The sequence below is a fragment of the Dermacentor variabilis genome, chromosome 10, assembly GCF_050947875.1.
Source record: "Dermacentor variabilis isolate Ectoservices chromosome 10, ASM5094787v1, whole genome shotgun sequence".
Taxonomy (NCBI): domain Eukaryota; kingdom Metazoa; phylum Arthropoda; class Arachnida; order Ixodida; family Ixodidae; genus Dermacentor; species Dermacentor variabilis.
Genome location: NC_134577.1, coordinates 8,902,473 through 8,923,426, shown reverse-complemented (window position 1 = coordinate 8,923,426; position 20,954 = coordinate 8,902,473). Strand labels below are relative to the sequence as shown.

Below are 20,954 nucleotides of genomic sequence, written 5' to 3'. Positions count from 1 at the left end.
TATAGGAGAAAGAACATCAGCCTATAATAGTAGAGTTCCATGTGAAGCTCAAGTTCCACCCATCCATCACTGCCTATGCAATGCTCGTTTACAGATACTAGCTTTTCTGCTTAATAAACGAAATTGCGCAAGTAAATTATAGGGGTAAGAACATCAGCTTAAAATAGTATAGTTCTATGTGAAGCTCAAAATCCACCCATGCATCACTGCCCCTGCAAGGCATGTTTAAGATACTAGCTTAACTGATTAATAAACAAATTTAGGCAAGTAAATTATAGGGGAACAACATCGGCCTATAATAGTATAGTTCTATGTGAAGCTCAAATTCCACCCATCCACCACTGCCCTTGCAAAGCGTGGTTACAGATACTAGCTTAACTGATTCATAAACGAATTTGCGCAAGTAAATTATAAGGGAAAGTACAGCAGCCTATAATAGTATAGTTCTATGTGAAGTTCAAAAGCACCCACACATCACTTCCCCTGCAAAGCACGTTTACTTATACTAGCCTAACTGATTAATAAACGAAGTTCCGCAAGTAAATTATAGGGGAAAGAACATCAACCTATAATAGTATAGTTTCATGTGAAGCTCAAATTCCACCTATACATCACTTGCCCTGGAGAGCACGTTTACAGATATTAGCTTAACTGACTAATAAATGGATTTGCACAATAATTGGGGAAAGAACATAAGCCTATAATAGTATAGTTCCATGTGAAGCTCAAATTCCACCCATCCATCACTGCCCCTGCAAAGCATGTTTACAGATACTAGCTTAACTGATTAATAAACAAGTTTGCGCATGTAAATTATAGGGGAAAGAACATCAACCTATAATATTATAGCTCTATTTGAAGCTCAAATACCACCCATTTATCACTTCCCCTGCAAAGCATGTTTACAGATACTAGCTTAACAAATTTGCGCAAGTAAATTATAGGGGAAAGGACATCAACCTATAATAGTGTAGTTCTATTTGAAGCTCAAATACCACCCATTTATCACTTCCCCTGCAAAGCATGTTTACAGATACTAGCTCAACAAATTTGTGCAAGTAAATTATAGGGGGAAGAACATCAACCTATAATAGTATAGTTCTATGTGAAGCACGAATACCGCCCACCCATCACTTCCCCTGCAAAGCACGTTTACAGATACTAGCTAAACTGATTAATAAACGAATTTGCGCGAGTGAATTACAGGGGAAAGAACATCAGCCTATAATTGTATAGTTCCATGTGAAGCTCAAATACCACCCATTCATCACTTCCCCTGCAAAGCATGTTTACAGATACTAGCTTAACTGACTAATAAACGGATTTGCGCAATAATTGGGGAAAGAACATCAGCCTATTATAGTATACTTCTATGTGAAGCTCAAATACCACCCATCCATCACTTCCCCTACAAAGCATGTTTACAGATACTAGCTTAACTGATTAATAAACAAATTTGCGCAAGTAAATTATAGGGGAAAGAACATCAGCCTGTAATAGCATAGTCCCATGTGAAGCTCAAATTCTACGCATCCATCACTGTCTTGCAAAGCATGTTTACAGATACTAGCTTAACTGATTAATAAACAAATTTGCGCGAGTAAATTATAGGCGAAAGAACATGAGCCTATAATTGTACAGTACCATGTGAAGCTCAAATATCACCCATTCATCACTTCCCCTGAAAACCTTGGTTACAGATACTAGCTTAAATGATTAATAAACGAAGTTGCGCAAGTAAATTATAGAGGAAAGAACATCAGCCTGTAATAGCATAGTCCCATGTGAAGCTCAAATTCCTCGCATCCATCACTGCCCCTGCAAAGCACGTTTACAGATACTAGCTTAACTGATTAATAAACGAATTTGCGCAAGTAAATTATAGGGGAAAGAACATCAGCTTATAATAGTATAGTTCTATGTGAAGCTCAAATTCCACCCATCCATCACTGCCCATGCAAAGCATGTTTACAGATACTAGCTTAACTGATTAATAAACAAATTTGCGCGAGTAAATTATAGGCGAAAGAACATGAGCCTATAATTGTACAGTACCATGTGAAGCTCAAATATCACCCATTCATCACTTCCCCTGAAAACCTTGGTTACAGATACTAGCTTAACTGATTAATAAACAAATTTGCGCAAGTAAATTATAGGGGAAAGAACATCAGCCTGTAACAGCATAGTCCCATGTGAAGCTCAAATTCCACGCATCCATCACTGCCCCTGCAAAGCATGTTTACAGATACTAGCTTACCTGATTAATAAACGAATTTGCGCAAGTAAATTATAGGGGAAAGGACATCAGCCTATAATAGTATAGTTCCATGTGAAGCTCAAGTTCCACCCATCCATCACTGCCCCTGCAAAGCATGTTTACAGATACTAGCTTCACTGATTAATAAACGAATTTGCGCAAGTAAATTATAGGGGAAAGAACATCAGCTTATAATAGTATAGTTCTATTTGAAGCTCAAATTCCACCCATCCATCACTGCCCATGCAAAGCATGTTTACAGATACTACCTTAACTGATTAATAAACGAATTTACGCAAGTAAATTATAGGGGAAACAACATCAGCTAATAATAGTATAGTTCCATGTGAAGCTCAAATTCCACCCATCCATCACTGCCCCTGCAAAGCATGTTTACAGATACTAGCTTAACTGATTAATAAACAAATTTGCGCGAGTAAATTATAGGCGAAAGAACATGAGCCTATAATTGTACAGTACCATGTGAAGCTCAAATATCACCCATTCATAACTTCCCCTGAAAACCTTGGTTACAGATACTAGCTTAACTGATTAATAAACAAATTTGCGCGAGTAAATTATAGGCGAAAGAACATGAGCCTATAATTGTACAGTACCATGTGAAGCTCAAATATCACCCATTCATCACTTCCCCTGAAAACCTTGGTTACAGATACTAGCTTAACTGATTAATAAACGAAGTTGCGCAAGTAAATTATAGAGGAAAGAACATCAGCCTGTAATAGCATAGTCCCATGTGAAGCTCAAATTCCTCGCATCCATCACTGCCCCTGCAAAGCACGTTTACAGATACTAGCTTAACTGAGTAATAAACGAATTTGCGCAAGTAAATTATAGGGGAAAGAACATCAGCTTATAATAGTATAGTTCTATGTGAAGCTCAAATTCCTCCCATCCATCACTGCCCATGCAAAGCATGTTTACAGATACTAGCTTAACTGATTAATAAACAAATTTGCGCGAGTAAATTATAGGCGAAAGAACATAAGGCCTATAATTGTACAGTACCATGTGAAGCTCAAATATCACCCATTCATCACTTCCCCTGAAAACCTTGGTTACAGATACTAGCTTAACTGATTAATAAACAAATTTGCGCGAGTAAATTATAGGCGAAAGAACATGAGCCTATAATTGTACAGTACCATGTGAAGCTCAAATATCACCCATTCATCACTTCCCCTGAAAACCTTGGTTACAGATACTAGCTTAACTGATTAATAAACGAAGTTGCGCAAGTAAATTATAGAGGAAAGAACATCAGCCTATGATAGTATAGTTCCATGTGAAGCTCAAATTCCACCCATCCATCACTGCCCCTGTAAAGCATGTTTACAGATACTAGCTTAGCTGATTAATAAATGAATTTCCGCAAGTAAATTATAGGGGAAAGAACATCAGCCTATAATAGTATAGTTCTATGTGAAGCTCAAATACCACCCATCCATCACTTCCCCTACAAAGCATGTTTACAGATACTAGCTTAACTGATTAATAAACAAATTTGCGCAAGTAAATTATAGGGGAAAGAACATCAGCCTGTAATAGCATAGTCCCATGTGAAGCTCAAATTCCACGCATCCATCACTGTCTTGCAAAGCATGTTTACAGATACTAGCTTAACTGATTAATAAACAAATTTGCGCGAGTAAATTATAGGCGAAAGAACATGAGCCTATAATTGTACAGTACCATGTGAAGCTCAAATATCACCCATTCATCACTTCCCCTGAAAACCTTGGTTACAGATACTAGCTTAAATGATTAATAAACGAAGTTGCGCAAGTAAATTATAGAGGAAAGAACATCAGCCTGTAATAGCATAGTCCCATGTGAAGCTCAAATTCCTCGCATCCATCACTGCCCCTGCAAAGCACGTTTACAGATACTAGCTTAACTGATTAATAAACGAATTTGCGCAAGTAAATTATAGGGGAAAGAACATCAGCTTATAATAGTATAGTTCTATGTGAAGCTCAAATTCCACCCATCCATCACTGCCCATGCAAAGCATGTTTACAGATACTAGCTTAACTGATTAATAAACAAATTTGCGCGAGTAAATTATAGGCGAAAGAACATGAGCCTATAATTGTACAGTACCATGTGAAGCTCAAATATCACCCATTCATCACTTCCCCTGAAAACCTTGGTTACAGATACTAGCTTAACTGATTAATAAACAAATTTGCGCAAGTAAATTATAGGGGAAAGAACATCAGCCTGTAACAGCATAGTCCCATGTGAAGCTCAAATTCCACGCATCCATCACTGCCCCTGCAAAGCATGTTTACAGATACTAGCTTACCTGATTAATAAACGAATTTGCGCAAGTAAATTATAGGGGAAAGGACATCAGCCTATAATAGTATAGTTCCATGTGAAGCTCAAGTTCCACCCATCCATCACTGCCCCTGCAAAGCATGTTTACAGATACTAGCTTCACTGATTAATAAACGAATTTGCGCAAGTAAATTATAGGGGAAAGAACATCAGCTTATAATAGTATAGTTCTATTTGAAGCTCAAATTCCACCCATCCATCACTGCCCATGCAAAGCATGTTTACAGATACTACCTTAACTGATTAATAAACGAATTTACGCAAGTAAATTATAGGGGAAACAACATCAGCTAATAATAGTATAGTTCCATGTGAAGCTCAAATTCCACCCATCCATCACTGCCCCTGCAAAGCATGTTTACAGATACTAGCTTAACTGATTAATAAACAAATTTGCGCGAGTAAATTATAGGCGAAAGAACATGAGCCTATAATTGTACAGTACCATGTGAAGCTCAAATATCACCCATTCATAACTTCCCCTGAAAACCTTGGTTACAGATACTAGCTTAACTGATTAATAAACAAATTTGCGCGAGTAAATTATAGGCGAAAGAACATGAGCCTATAATTGTACAGTACCATGTGAAGCTCAAATATCACCCATTCATCACTTCCCCTGAAAACCTTGGTTACAGATACTAGCTTAACTGATTAATAAACGAAGTTGCGCAAGTAAATTATAGAGGAAAGAACATCAGCCTGTAATAGCATAGTCCCATGTGAAGCTCAAATTCCTCGCATCCATCACTGCCCCTGCAAAGCACGTTTACAGATACTAGCTTAACTGAGTAATAAACGAATTTGCGCAAGTAAATTATAGGGGAAAGAACATCAGCTTATAATAGTATAGTTCTATGTGAAGCTCAAATTCCTCCCATCCATCACTGCCCATGCAAAGCATGTTTACAGATACTAGCTTAACTGATTAATAAACAAATTTGCGCGAGTAAATTATAGGCGAAAGAACATAAGGCCTATAATTGTACAGTACCATGTGAAGCTCAAATATCACCCATTCATCACTTCCCCTGAAAACCTTGGTTACAGATACTAGCTTAACTGATTAATAAACAAATTTGCGCGAGTAAATTATAGGCGAAAGAACATGAGCCTATAATTGTACAGTACCATGTGAAGCTCAAATATCACCCATTCATCACTTCCCCTGAAAACCTTGGTTACAGATACTAGCTTAACTGATTAATAAACGAAGTTGCGCAAGTAAATTATAGAGGAAAGAACATCAGCCTATGATAGTATAGTTCCATGTGAAGCTCAAATTCCACCCATCCATCACTGCCCCTGCAAAGCATGTTTACAGATACTAGCTTAGCTGATTAATAAATGAATTTCCGCAAGTAAATTATAGGGGAAAGAACATCAGCCTATAATAGTATAGTACTATGTGACGCTCAAATACCACCCATCCATCACTTCCCCTACAAAGCATGTTTACAGACACTAACATAACTGACTAATAAACGGATTTGCGCAATAACTGGGGAAAGAACATCAGCCTATAATAGTATAGTTCTATGTGAAGCTCAAATACCACTCATCCATCTCTTCCCCTGCAAAGCATGTTTACAGATACTACCTTAACTGATTAATAAACGAATTTACGCAAGTAAATTATAGGGGAAACAACATCAGCTAATAATAGTATAGTTCCATGTGAAGCTCAAATTCCACCCATCCATCACTGCCCCTGCAAAGCACGTTTACCGATACTAGCATAACTGATTAATAAACAAATTTGGGCAAGTAAATTATAGAGGAAAGAACATCAGCCTGTAATAGCATAGTCCCATGTGAAGCTCAAATTCCTCGCATCCATCACTGCCCCTGCAAAGCACGTTTACAGATACTAGCTTAACTGATTAATAAACGAATTTGCGCAAGTAAATTATAGGGGAAAGAACATCAGCTTATAATAGTATAGTTCTATGTGAAGCTCAAATTCCACCCATCCATCACTGCCCATGCAAAGCATGTTTACAGATACTAGCTTAACTGATTAATAAACAAATTTGCGCGAGTAAATTATAGGCGAAAGAACATGAGCCTATAATTGTACAGTACCATGTGAAGCTCAAATATCACCCATTCATCACTTCCCCTGAAAACCTTGGTTACAGATACTAGCTTAACTGATTAATAAACAAATTTGCGCAAGTAAATTATAGGGGAAAGAACATCAGCCTGTAATAGCATAGTCCCATGTGAAGCTCAAATTCCACGCATCCATCACTGCCCCTGCAAAGCATGTTTACAGATACTAGCTTAACTGATTAATAAACGAATTTGCGCAAGTAAATTATAGGGGAAAGAACATCAGCCTATAATAGTATAGTTCCATGTGAAGCTCAAGTTCCACCCATCCATCACTGCCCCTGCAAAGCATGTTTACAGATACTAGCTTAACTGATTAATAAACGAATTTGCGCAAGTAAATTATAGGGGAAAGAACATCAGCTTATAATAGTATAGTTCTATTTGAAGCTCAAATTCCACCCATCCATCACTGCCCATGCAAAGCATGTTTACAGATACTACCTTAACTGATTAATAAACGAATTTACGCAAGTAAATTATAGGGGAAACAACATCAGCTAATAATAGTATAGTTCCATGTGAAGCTCAAATTCCACCCATCCATCACTGCCCCTGCAAAGCATGTTTACAGATACTAGCTTAACTGATTAATAAACAAATTTGCGCGAGTAAATTATAGGCGAAAGAACATGAGCCTATAATTGTACAGTACCATGTGAAGCTCAAATATCACCCATTCATAACTTCCCCTGAAAACCTTGGTTACAGATACTAGCTTAACTGATTAATAAACAAATTTGCGCGAGTAAATTATAGGCGAAAGAACATGAGCCTATAATTGTACAGTACCATGTGAAGCTCAAATATCACCCATTCATCACTTCCCCTGAAAACCTTGGTTACAGATACTAGCTTAACTGATTAATAAACGAAGTTGCGCAAGTAAATTATAGAGGAAAGAACATCAGCCTGTAATAGCATAGTCCCATGTGAAGCTCAAATTCCTCGCATCCATCACCGCCCCTGCAAAGCACGTTTACAGATACTAGCTTAACTGATTAATAAACGAATTTGCGCAAGTAAATTATAGGGGAAAGAACATCAGCTTATAATAGTATAGTTCTATGTGAAGCTCAAATTCCACCCATCCATCACTGCCCATGCAAAGCATGTTTACAGATACTAGCTTAACTGATTAATAAACAAATTTGCGCGAGTAAATTATAGGCGAAAGAACATAAGGCCTATAATTGTACAGTACCATGTGAAGCTCAAATATCACCCATTCATCACTTCCCCTGAAAACCTTGGTTACAGATACTAGCTTAACTGATTAATAAACAAATTTGCGCGAGTAAATTATAGGCGAAAGAACATGAGCCTATAATTGTACAGTACCATGTGAAGCTCAAATATCACCCATTCATCACTTCCCCTGAAAACCTTGGTTACAGATACTAGCTTAACTGATTAATAAACGAAGTTGCGCAAGTAAATTATAGAGGAAAGAACATCAGCCTATGATAGTATAGTTCCATGTGAAGCTCAAATTCCACCCATCCATCACTGCCCCTGCAAAGCATGTTTACAGATACTAGCTTAGCTGATTAATAAATGAATTTCCGCAAGTAAATTATAGGGGAAAGAACATCAGCCTATAATAGTATAGTACTATGTGACGCTCAAATACCACCCATCCATCACTTCCCCTACAAAGCATGTTTACAGACACTAACATAACTGACTAATAAACGGATTTGCGCAATAACTGGGGAAAGAACATCAGCCTATAATAGTATAGTTCTATGTGAAGCTCAAAAACCACTCATCCATCTCTTCCCCTGCAAAGCATGTTTACAGATACTACCTTAACTGATTAATAAACGAATTTACGCAAGTAAATTATAGGGGAAACAACATCAGCTAATAATAGTATAGTTCCATGTGAAGCTCAAATTCCACCCATCCATCACTGCCCCTGCAAAGCACGTTTACCGATACTAGCATAACTGATTAATAAACAAATTTGGGCAAGTAAATTATAGAGGAAAGAACATCAGCCTGTAATAGCATAGTCCCATGTGAAGCTCAAATTCCTCGCATCCATCACTGCCCCTGCAAAGCACGTTTACAGATACTAGCTTAACTGATTAATAAACGAATTTGCGCAAGTAAATTATAGGGGAAAGAACATCAGCTTATAATAGTATAGTTCTATGTGAAGCTCAAATTCCACCCATCCATCACTGCCCATGCAAAGCATGTTTACAGATACTAGCTTAACTGATTAATAAACAAATTTGCGCGAGTAAATTATAGGCGAAAGAACATGAGCCTATAATTGTACAGTACCATGTGAAGCTCAAATATCACCCATTCATCACTTCCCCTGAAAACCTTGGTTACAGATACTAGCTTAACTGATTAATAAACAAATTTGCGCGAGTAAATTATAGCGGAAAGAACATCAGCCTATAATAGTATAGTTCCATGTGAAGATCAATTTCCACCCATCCATCACTGCCCCTGCAAACATGGTTACAGATACTAGCTTAACTGATTAATAAACGAAGTTGCGCAAGTAAATTATAGGGGAAAGAACATCAGCCTATAATAGTATAGTTTCAGGTGAAGCTCAAATTCCACCCATCCATCACTTCCCATGCAAAGCATGTTTACAGATACTAGCTTAACTGACTAATAAACGGATTTGCGCAAGTAAATTATACGGGAAAGAACATCAGCCTATAATAGTATAGTTCCATGTGAAGCTCAAATTCCACCCATCCATCACTGCCCCTGCAAAGCACGTTTACAGATGCTAGCTTAACTGACTAATAAACGGATTTACGCAATAATTTGGGGAAGAACATCAGCCTATAATAGTATCGTTCTATGTGAAGCTCAAATACCACCCGTCCATCACTTCCCCTGTAAATGCTTGTTTACAGATACTTATTTGAATAATAAACAAATCTGCGCAATTAACTTGTAGCGGACAAAAACACCTGCCCACAGTAGTATAGTCATATGTGAAGCACAAATTCGACCCATTCATGACTCCCCCTGCAACTCGTCAAAGACACTAACTTGATTCATAAACAAGTTTGCGTAAATAACTTATAGCGAAAGAAATATACGTTAGCCTACACGGGTATGTAAGAACCTCAGCTCAGTCGTGTTACCTCAGTGTTATGTGGAGCTCAAGATAGACCCAGCCATCGCTCCCCGTACAAATGCCCGCTTAGAGACACTAACTTACTTAAAAAATGAACGAATTTCACTAAATAAGTTATAATGGAAGAAATCCTCAGCCCATAGTAGTATAGTTCCATGTGAAGCACAAACTCCCCCCATTCATGAATCTCCCCGCAAAGCATGTTCACAGATACTTACTTGATTGATAAAGGAACTTGCGCAAATATATTATAGCGGACAAAAACGCCAGCCTACAATAGTATAGTTCTATGTGAAGATCAAGTTCGACCCATCCATCACTCCCCCTGCAAATGCTTTTCGTAATCTCTGTCAAGCGAAGCTGAAGTGAAGCGTGTAAATATGTGCTATAGACGAAAGGGCGATGCATAAAACTGTTCTCACTTTCATCCTGTGCCGCATTTAATCCCATTAAAATGTATGTTTCTCAAACACAAGGGTCACAATTTCAATCTCGTGCAATATTTCATGTTTATCGACTACACCGTTCAAAAAAAAAAAAAAGCTATGAGCACATTCAAGCATAGAGTCAGGCGGCTACGGAGCATTAGAAATTTACGCTGAGATGTCACGTGGACAAATGCAACTTATGATGCTTGTCGATGCAAGAATGGCGATGACAGGTGTATGCACAGAAAATTATGGCGCATGTCTAGATACGTTTATGATTATGTACCTCTTATGTCACAGCGACATACCCACCGGAACATACCGAATGGATAATTCAAATAAAATGAAGTGCACCAAAGCATCAGCTTATTATAATGTGCTAATTCGTTAGGACCGTCTGTGCTTCGGAGATACACATCTGCCGAGATGCCGACCGACAAGGAAGCAGCAACCGCTGCCACGCCAAACCCGGGAGGGTAGGCAAAGAAACCTTTGCTTTAAAATACACACTTATCTAAATGTTTGCGCAACCTATGGATTGCTCATATAAAGGTTGGCCCTACCACACCTTTGAGGTTGTTTGCGTAATCGTTACGCTATTCTCCACTCTGCGGTTAGCCATCTGCATGCCAACCTATCTCGCACATTAAGGCGAGCCTCCGCGCCGCATGTTACCAGATGGTTCAACCTCTTAGTGTAAAGTGAATAACTTGTGTATCTTTGTGCGCGCCCGTGAGAAGAATAGAAAAAGACAGATTGAGAAGACGAAGGTCTAACGACGACCGCACATTGTGAAGGACGAAAACGGCGCTGAAGTACGGCAGAAACGGCGAGGACGTCGTGCTGACGACAGTAGCAAGAACACTGTTATGATGTCCCAAAGAAGACCTCGGCAAGACGACGACAACACCGCCATGGTGATGGCGAGGGTGACAAAGCTTTAATGTAACGGCAGCATGACGTAGATGACACGACCACTAAAGTGGTCTGGCGAAGACAGCACGATAACAGCGACAAAAATACCGGAATGACGACGACGACATGGCAACATTAACAATATGACGAAGACGTTGACGCGCTGAGCACAACCACAATATTACAAAACGACGGCGATGTGACGAATATGTAATGGTCACTATGACGTCAGGGCATGACTACAGTGCTGTGCAGAAATCACCGCAGAATATTTCCAATGTAAGCGAAAAGCCCGAATGAGCAAACGAACCAATGGGTCAACTAATGAACCACTGAAAGAGGGAACTAGGAAATGAACTAATGAACGACTGAACGAACGAACGAACGAACGAACCACTGAATGACAAAAGTGGCGAAAGGTCCAATGAGCGTTTACCTTGCAGAGTCCGAACACCTACCACTGACCATCCACGAAAACGGGTGAAAGCGGCAAAACAAAAAAAATTATTCACAAGAAGGTGCAACCACAAACATTCCATCGCGCGCTCTTGAGCCGCTGCCTAATTATAATCGTCAATGTCTATGTACGCGCTGTACAAAATTCAGGGTTGCAACTTTTTCCTGCCACAGCAGTTCAGTAGTCATGCACCAATGACACCCATCGTCACGTCGTCCTGTCAGCGTCGTTGTGCAGTAATATTGCTTTCGGGCGCAGCATGTCGCTATCGCTGATTATCATATTATTATTATTATTATTATTATTATTATTATTATTATTATTATTATTATAGGTTTATAAATGAATGTAACACAAAGAACTACGGGCCAGAATTTTTTAAAATGGCCTGACGAGACAAGAGTTCGCGAAAGCCGCAAACAGAAGTGACCATAAGACACTAGGTACATATCGCACACGAAGAAAGGTTTCAAGGATCGCCCACGAAAGAAACAGGCACGTGCAGAAGCAATATGTTATATGATATAATGGCCTCACTAATTAAGCAGAAGGGGCAAAGCAGTCTCGATTGTTCAAAATTTTAACCTAATGCCTACAGTGGTGCCTGGTGCTGACGTGACGGGAACGGGTGAAACAGGCAAAAGAAACAGCTGTTCGCTTAAATTTTGCAGCCATAAACATTCTACAGCCAACACTGCAACTTTTTCCTGCCACAGCAGTTAAGCAGTCTTGTCACCAACGACATAGTCATCACCACGTCGTCATGTTAACGCCGTTGCGTCGTAACCTTGGCGCGCATCATTGATGAATGACATGCTGACATATTAACGATTTCTTAATACTAAAATGTATCACAAATTCCAAAGACCCACACATAACTCCTAAACAATGATGTGACAAGTGAAAACAGAGTTGCCGAAAGCTACTAACAGAGAGCCCATAGTGCACACAAAGCAAAGCTTCAAAAAAAAAATAAATTAAGTTATGGGGTTTAACGTGCCAAAACCACTTTCTGATTATGAGGCACGCCGTAATGGAAGACTCCGGAAATTTCGACCACCTGGGGTTCTTTAACGTGCGCCTAAATCTGAGCAGCAAAGTTTCAAGGATCTTCCAAAATGAAAACAAGCACGGGCAAGAACAAAGTGGTATGCAATGCCCTGTATTCGCCCTTAAAGCAGCATGGACAACGTAAACTCGATTGTTCCTAATTTTAACCTGGTGCGTCCTCGAATACCGAAGAAACTCTTTCCCATAAAGATACGATCGCTCTTCAGTGACGCTCAGGGACATAAGCACGTAGCCGCAACAGATGAGCGTAGATTGCCGTCTGTGACCGCCTACGCAGAACTGCCGAACCACGCTTTCTTTCAACGCTACAGCTCTCCCGAAGACGCGTGACTGCAAATCCTTCTTTGTGTGTCAGCAGCATTCTTATCCCTCGACAAGCATCGCACGTCGTCCACGTGACATCGCTACGCAGGCGTGCCACACTGGGCGCATCCACCTGATTGGTTGCTTGCATTTCGTAATAGCTTCGGGACGGTGTAGTGCGGTTATAAAAATTGTCCGAGGTGAACTTTTTGCATAAACATTGCATAAATTGGCCCGTTGCATAGGATGAAATAAAACGATTGTACGCATCGCCGTTAATCGTATGGCATCTATATATAAAGTGTTGCTTCAAATAGATTGCAGCATGTGCCTTGGACCTGCAAAAATTATATATATATATATATATATATATATATATATATATAACATCGGTGGAAAATATGCCGAATCAGGTGCATGCCAAGAGCAATAAAGTTATGCCGCAAAAAAAAAGAATATATATATATATATATATATATATATATATATATATATATATATATATTCTTTTTTTTTTTGCGGCATAACTTTATTGCTCTTGGCATGCACCTGATTCGGCATATTTTCCACCGATGATGCCACGGCAGAAACTAGCAAAAACATCACAAAACGTCGGCCAACGTGCAATAATGCTTTAATGCGCCTTTAGCAATTTTTGAATTGCGTTTCCAAATATGGAGCGAAAAGGTTGTTTTCAACGCGCCGACATCACATTCGGTGAGATGCTGCGCTAAACTGGCAGCTCCAGTGCACTGGTCTAATGGTTGATAGGGCAGGAAAAAAGCGCTTTACAGCAAAAATCAACCAAAGGTAAGCACCGCATAGCTCCTACACAAAAATTTCAGTAACCGAAATTACTTCACTTTAAAGAAATAGAAACGATTGCGCTCACCTTGTCTCCTAGGAAACAGAACTTGGCCCGGCTGTGCGTCCTCCCGTTGTTCGAACCATGAGCCACGAGGTAGTCCTACACACACAAGCAGCCAACATTTTTTCAGTCAATTTGTGGCGCCTTCGAACATGTTCAGGCCTGGCGGCACAAGCTAAAGTTATTCACGAAAACAGGTAAGCCTTCTTGCGCTCAGTCACATGCACCCACGAATGGCGAAATGGCAGCCAACGCGAAATCAAGTCGCGATATTAGAGTAGGCTACGTCGCCTGCTGCTGTGGCAAAGTCAACGTTTACGTACGAAGAATTGGCCGAACTAATAAAACGCGGCGGGGACGAAATTATTTTTTTCAGCACATCGACATAAAATTCCGTGGCCTGTTGCACTGGACTGGCAACTGTAATGCGTTTGTCTAACGGTTGATAAGCATATTTGGGGACCAGGAAAAAGAAAGCGTTTCGCAGCAAGAGGAGTAGAAGGCATTTAGCATAGGTGCTACGCGAAATATTGATTGCCGTATTTTTTTTCAAAACCGTTGCAAGAATTGGTCTCACCTCGCCTCCTGAGAAACGCAGCTTGGCCCCGCTGTCCGACCCCGCGTTGTTCGAGCCAGCGGAATGTAACTGAAGTGAAGAACGCATTCTTTCTGTCACTTCTTGATCCCTTCGAAAGAGCGGCGCGGGTTGCGGCTCGGCGGCAGAAGCTATACTTCACGAAATCAGGGGCGCGATCGGAGATCGGTTGTTCGGAGCGCGCGGATTGGCCTAGACCGCGCCGACTTCATCAGGCGCGCCAAGTCGGCACTCTCGCACGCAATCGCACAACCCGACAAAGGTCAAAATGGCAGCCAAGGTCAAAGCTAGCCGCGATATCAGTGAAGGCTACATCGCCTGCTATTGCGGCGAAGTCCCAGTGCAAAGAAATTGCCTTAATCAAACAGCGCCAAAGGAATGAAGAAAAAGTTGCCGATTTGGGCGATGGTAGGCTACCAAGTCTCCCAACTTGCCGTCTTGCGAAAGAAATTACGATTGGTAGAGAGGGAAACAATCTTTTGCCACCTGTGATTATTTAGCGTGCGCGTTAATTTGTGATTACTAGCACAACTAAAAACATAGGCCTGACTTGTATGCTTCAGCACGTACTTGCTGCATATATATAGTTGAATATATACCAAGGTCCTTATTTAAGATACCCGAAGCATAATGGGTTCAAGAAACCGGCTCTTAGGAGAGCTTTGCACGCGTCTTTAACGCCGTTAACTCTTCCTATCAATCGTGCCAATGTGCCGAGCAACTGTGCGCTCACGCGTGTCGTAGCTCATGAGTCTTGACTGTGCAATTATTATCTTGTAAAGCTGAGCCTTAGCCCTGTAAGGCCCAGCCTATCGTTTATATTAGACGCTGAGTTTTAGAGCTCAAAATCAAGTTTAAACAAATGAACTTAACTCATATCCAGCACCAGCGTCTTTAATGCGCTGGAGCGAGGTTTCAGCCATGGATAGTGTAAAACAATAATTACTAAATAAATCATTACTATACTAAAACAAAATTTTAATCTCCCTTTTCTAATTTTTTTGTGCAAATGCACTCTCCATTGCCAGAAAAAAAAAGGCGAAGCTTTTATTTACCTTAAAATGTAACTGCGTTTGAGAATTATAGGTTTAATTTCACTTCAGTTTATTTTCAACACAATTGTGGGGGTCCTCAAGGCAAAAAGTTGTCATAGACAACTTGAAGGGACCTGTGGACCATACAGACAGCAGGCAAAGTGATATATTCATAAAATGAAAATTTGAAAGACTTTACATCGCTGGGTATCTTGAAATAGTGAAAATAATATGCAATGCAAGATAAAAACAAATACAGTTATGGCAACTACGAACACCTTTTCATGTACATTCAAAATATAGAAACGTGAAAAATTAATATGCACTTCTGTTAAAGGGTTTTTAACTTATTCAACAAAACAACCTTATTTGCGATTTGAATTGATAATGTTGGCATGTTGAAATGTACTTGTGAATTCACACGTTTTATTAATGCGTGTATTTGATAGGCGACGACAGCCTTTCCATAATTTGTGCGTGTTCGTGGTGTTGTCATCCGTTCGTAACGCAGTCCATAACGAGCTGGCGTTGTCTGTGCTGAATGTAACAGGTTATGTTTGCGTAGGTGCAGCAGGAGTTTGTGGCCAAATATTTTACTCGCCTTAAGCAAATTGTGCTTAATAAACAAAGGATTAGTTCTTAGATCTTTGGGTTCACCAGGATAATTCTGAAAAATCCTCACTATTTTCTTTTGCAATACCTCCAGTTTGTCATAATTCGTAGTCGTTGTAGTACCCCAAGCAAGTGTGCAATAGGATAAACGGGATTAGAAGTGGGCATAGTATATCGCTTTCTTTAACTGCAGAGGAATTAGATCCGACAATTTGAGGAATAAACCAGCTGTTCTGCTTAGTTCTGAGGTTAGTTTGGTTATGTGTGTAGTCCACGACATACTTTCTTCAAAACACACACCTAGAAATGTTTTACACTTTATGCACGCTATATGACGGTGTCCTAATGTCAGCGTGAGTTAATTGTCACATGCTTTGTTAGTGGGTTTGAACTAGACGTAGTTAATTTTTTTTTTTCAGCGCTAATTTATTTGCATGAGGCCAACTATCAAGCTGCATTATGTAGTTGCTTATCGTGTTCTGAAGGTCATTAAGTGTACGCGCAGAAAACGATATATTGGTATCATCCGCGTAAATTACTAACTTTGGTGAGTTATGTATATCAAATATATCGTTTACGTAAAGTATAAATAACAAGGGCCCTAGAATCGGCCCCTGAGGCACTACTTGTTTTACCGTAGTAATTGGGGAAATAACATCACCAATTTTTACGCACTGTTTTCTGTGTGAAATATATTTTTAAATCTAAGGCAACGCCGCGAATGCCGTAATCATGAAGTTTAAATAATAAAATATCATGGTTAACCCAATCAAACGCTTTCTTAAGATCAATGAAGAGACCAACGGTGCAAAGCTTATTTTCAATGTCATTCATTATTTTATCTTTAACGCATAATAACGCTAGTTCAGTTGTTTTATTTTTCTGATAGCCGTACTGTGCGTCATTTATTACGTGGTGTTCAGTTATAAAATTCACGAGACGCGTGTTAATAATATTTTCAAGGACATTAGATAGCACGGGCAGCATTGAGGTTGGCCTGTAATTACATATGCCACTAAGGGCCCCACACTTGTGTATTGGGCATATGCGGGCAAGCTTAAGATCGGAGGGGAAGAGTTTAGTTTCCGGCTTTCGATTAATTATATGCGTTAGCGGTAGAGATAACAGATGCAACATATTTAAGGGGTACAACGCACAGGTCATCAATTCCTGCCGAGACGTTGTTTTTTATTTTACCCAATAAGTTTTCCACCTCTTGTGGACTTGTCGGAAAGAACAAAATTCAGTGTATCAAGCTTACGCGTTTCTGCACTGAATGAAGTCCTATTACCATGAGCAAAAGCTGCAATGGTAATAGGACGCTTCACTTTCGAATTGTTAGAAAAATTGTTAACCTAGTTCCAAAGCCTTCTCGGATCAATAAAAACCCTAGCAAAAAGGCATTGATAATAGCAAGTCTTAGTATTTTCAAATCGGCATTTAATTTATTTCGGCACTTTCGGAGTTGTTCCCTAGTTTTCCTCGTCGTTGCGAGCTCCCGCGCAAGGCCTTGATTTCTTCCGAGAGCACGTTGACATTGTCACAAGTTTCACTACAGTGATCGACACTCTGTTCGAAACCTCGGCGTTCAGCACGAATTTCTCTCAAATTCCACGAGCGCTTCGTTAATATCCTTCGCCATGACATGAAACACAAGCACTATTGTTTGGCAGCAGTGCAAGGGACAGCGCCCTTATCGTATAAGGCAAGTGAAACAAAACTCACCTGCGTAAATAACGTAGCGTACAAAACGATGTGAAGTCGTTGCGCACTGCAGCCACACTGAAGATCCCACAAGCGGATGGTCCCTTTGTATATGCAGGGTCGAGGAACAGTTGTGCACCGCGCCGTAGCAGTGACCTCGCCTCACACAGGCCGATGATGACTGATGTGATCGCCGGTATAAATGGGACAGATCCTCGCTTGATTCCGGGGGCAGTTTCGTTGTGGACACGCTTGAAGCAGGCTGCGCAAAGAACGTAGTGAATAAAACGATGTGAAGTCGTTGCGCACAGCTGCCTAACTGTCAAACATGAACATCAAGATATTGTTTGTATTAAATGAGAGTATTGTATTAAATACGTTTTTATTGACTAAGAAATAATTTGCAAAATCAAGTTTCCTCAATATATAATAGCTGTTTGATATAAGGGGAAGTTGTAATTTAGCAGTAAAAGTAAGCCAGTGCTTTAAGTGAAACAGTTTATTAGAAGCATTGTGTCTTGCAATGTTTCGCAAAATGCACTTTTTTAAAATATGCGACGACATGCACTGCTGCTCGAGCAACCTTTCCGTAGTGTGCATTTACGTTGGCTGCGGGAACGCATTCACTGCAACAGCAAACCGCTTCCCGGCACATTGCGATTCTCGAAGCTGGCACGAGTCACAGAATTTCAAGCAGAGGATAGAACTTTCAGTCGTAGCTGGCATCAACTCTGCAATTACACCAGACATTATGAAAGAAATCTTAAAACCCGAAATTCAGTTTCTCTAGTTCTCTTGCCTGAGCGAAATTAACGAGTCATTCTACACATGGAATATACTTGTATTGCTTATTTTTGCACTGTAGTCATTGTATCAACAGTTATTGCGAAAATAAGGATTTCCACCATTTCTATGAAGTACGGGCAGTAATAATTATTTTCTCAGGAACCCCGTTTTTGTTCGTTTTTTTTCATTATTATTATTACGAATCTGAGGCAGGCTTCGCCGAAAAACACGGAAATAAGGCAACGAACAATTTTTTATCGACAAATACAATAAGCAATTCACTTTTTTAACTAACGCACTGTCTCTCTCGCATTCATTTCATTCCACACTCGTTTGAGTAGTCCTCAAACTTTAACTGAGCAGACGTACGCAGTAAATTCCTCGAATTTGCGAGTGTTTTCCTCCACAGAACACGCCAAAACTGAAAGGTGCCGAATGCTTAGGGCTCATATTCCTGCGTCGAGTATAATAACAACTGGAAAAGCTTAGCAACTGCATTATAAGAAGTGGGACACGAGAAAATTGAAGTAAAAAAATATAGCAACGGTACTCGCCGTCGACTTCTGGTTCCCGCCCATGGCCGGTAGTGCTCGGGCCCTTATGCAAACGCCGGCTAGAATCCGCAGCTTTTCTAATGCTAGTTTCTCTTCCGCTGATGCTGCCGGTTTGTCTTCTCGTAAAACACTGTTAAAACGCAGACAAATAAAGTTCTTACATTCCTGAAGGCAAGGCAGCCGAGCAACGCCCTCCGCTGTAGAACGCCATTTGCAAACTGAGGGAACGGATGTTGTCAAGCAAATCCTACTTCCGGTAAGATTACTCAAAATAAGAAAATAATTTCGCGTATTTCACGCGCCAAAACACTATCTGGTTATGATGCACGCCGTGGCCGAGTTTCCCAGATTAGTATTTTACTAATCGAAGTGCGTGGAATGCTCTCGCTTTGCGCCCTCATCGGTATGGCAGCGGGGATCGAACCCGCGACCTTACGCACAGCAGCGTAGCGCCTTAACCACTGCGCTACCGCCTCGCCCTTTGTTTGATGGGAATAGCATTTCTGAAGACCTTTCTGTTGGGTGACTAAGCGTATTCGTGACTATCACTATGGCACAGAAGCAAACAAAGCGCACACAAACGCTCGGAAACGTGCCCCGATACAGTGTTAACAGCGCCATATCCCGCACCAGCAATTCGAGCTTTGTGATAAATTTCCTTTCTACAGTAAATAAAAAAAGCAACAGTGTCTGTGGGAGAGGTAGCCTGCTAAGCCAGAAAAGACGCGAGGACAAATGACGGGTGTGGTGCACACGCAAGGTGACATGACCATGTAATGGCTCCGCTCGGGCTTGGTTAATTTTTCATCGCTAATTATGGAATAGATCACATTCCAAAAGAGCCAAAGAGTGAACTCAGCAAGATTTAGCAGCTTTTAACGAGCCAGAACGGCACAAATAGCAAAACGATATTTGAAGATCCAAGATCTACGGACAATGATCTACGGCCTGGACCCAGTGTAATGCGGTCCTTAACCAAGCCCGCGACCTTGTGGTCCGGGAGGAAACAGCGCAGCCGCTACACTACTGAGGCGGATGAAAGAAGCCGTACTAATTTAGGGCATTCGGTGACAGTTTACGGTTGGCTTAGGCGCTGCTACGCCGCAAAGAGTAATGCGAAGGGAGGCTCTCGACTTTTATATTTTTTTATTGACGCGATACAAAGAGACGTTGGCGCACAAGCATGGTGCAGGTGACTTCTTCGCTATTGAATGCAACACACACTTGCAACCTACAACACATGAAAATTAACATGCAGTTGCCTTATCACATACAAGTCAAATAGCACCACGACATTACAAAGACATGCTTAGGGTAATAATGCCAACAACAGTAGCACATAAGGAAACCTCAAGCAACGTTGCCAGTTAATTTAGGCCACCTTCATGAGGTCGACCCAAAACGCGGACACATGCGTTCTCTCGCCAAGCCCCCAAACGGAATGCGGCCCGCGCAGTTGGGAATCGAACGGGCGACCTCGTGCTCAGCTGCAGCCACTCGATTAACATAAATGTTTACTCGTAAAGGCTATCCTGAGCTGGGAGGAATTATTTGTCGGCGCAGAGCCTGCGGTCCTGGCCACCTCACGGAGTGCCGTGTTCAACGAGTTGTACCGAAGATCGTAGCCGAGCGATTTAATACGCACTCACTTTTTCTCCCTGCTCTCATGTGTAGCTTGTGCGGCTTTGCTGCTATCCACTGACCGCCAACCTTCTAGAGTCACTTCCAGGATAATGGCGGAAGGAATTCTATAAAAACATAGAGCGT

At 40.6% G+C, this 20,954-nt stretch overlaps 1 protein-coding gene and 1 long non-coding RNA gene across 5 annotated transcripts in view; one reads left to right on the top strand and one right to left on the bottom strand.

The window, feature by feature from the left end:
• LOC142559806 (uncharacterized) overlaps window positions 1-18,146 on the bottom strand; it is a 99,604-nt gene extending 81,458 nt beyond the window's left edge. For 2 of the 4 annotated variants that reach the window (XM_075671471.1, XM_075671472.1), the window contains exons 1-2: window positions 17,869-18,143; window positions 13,927-14,001 (exon numbers count right to left, since the gene is read on the bottom strand). Coding sequence is in view for 1 of the 4 variants with exons in the window: in XM_075671469.1 (XP_075527584.1) it covers window positions 13,927-14,001; window positions 14,480-14,566 (162 nt within the window). In the remaining 3 variants the exon portion in view is untranslated. Of the gene's footprint in view, window positions 1-13,926; window positions 14,002-14,479; window positions 14,597-17,868 lie in introns of those variants that run through there. The other 2 variants (XM_075671467.1, XM_075671469.1) reach the window with 2 other exon arrangements.
• LOC142559826 (uncharacterized) overlaps window positions 1-20,954 on the top strand; it is a 234,727-nt gene that overhangs the window by 128,221 nt on the left and 85,552 nt on the right. The window lies entirely within an intron of this gene.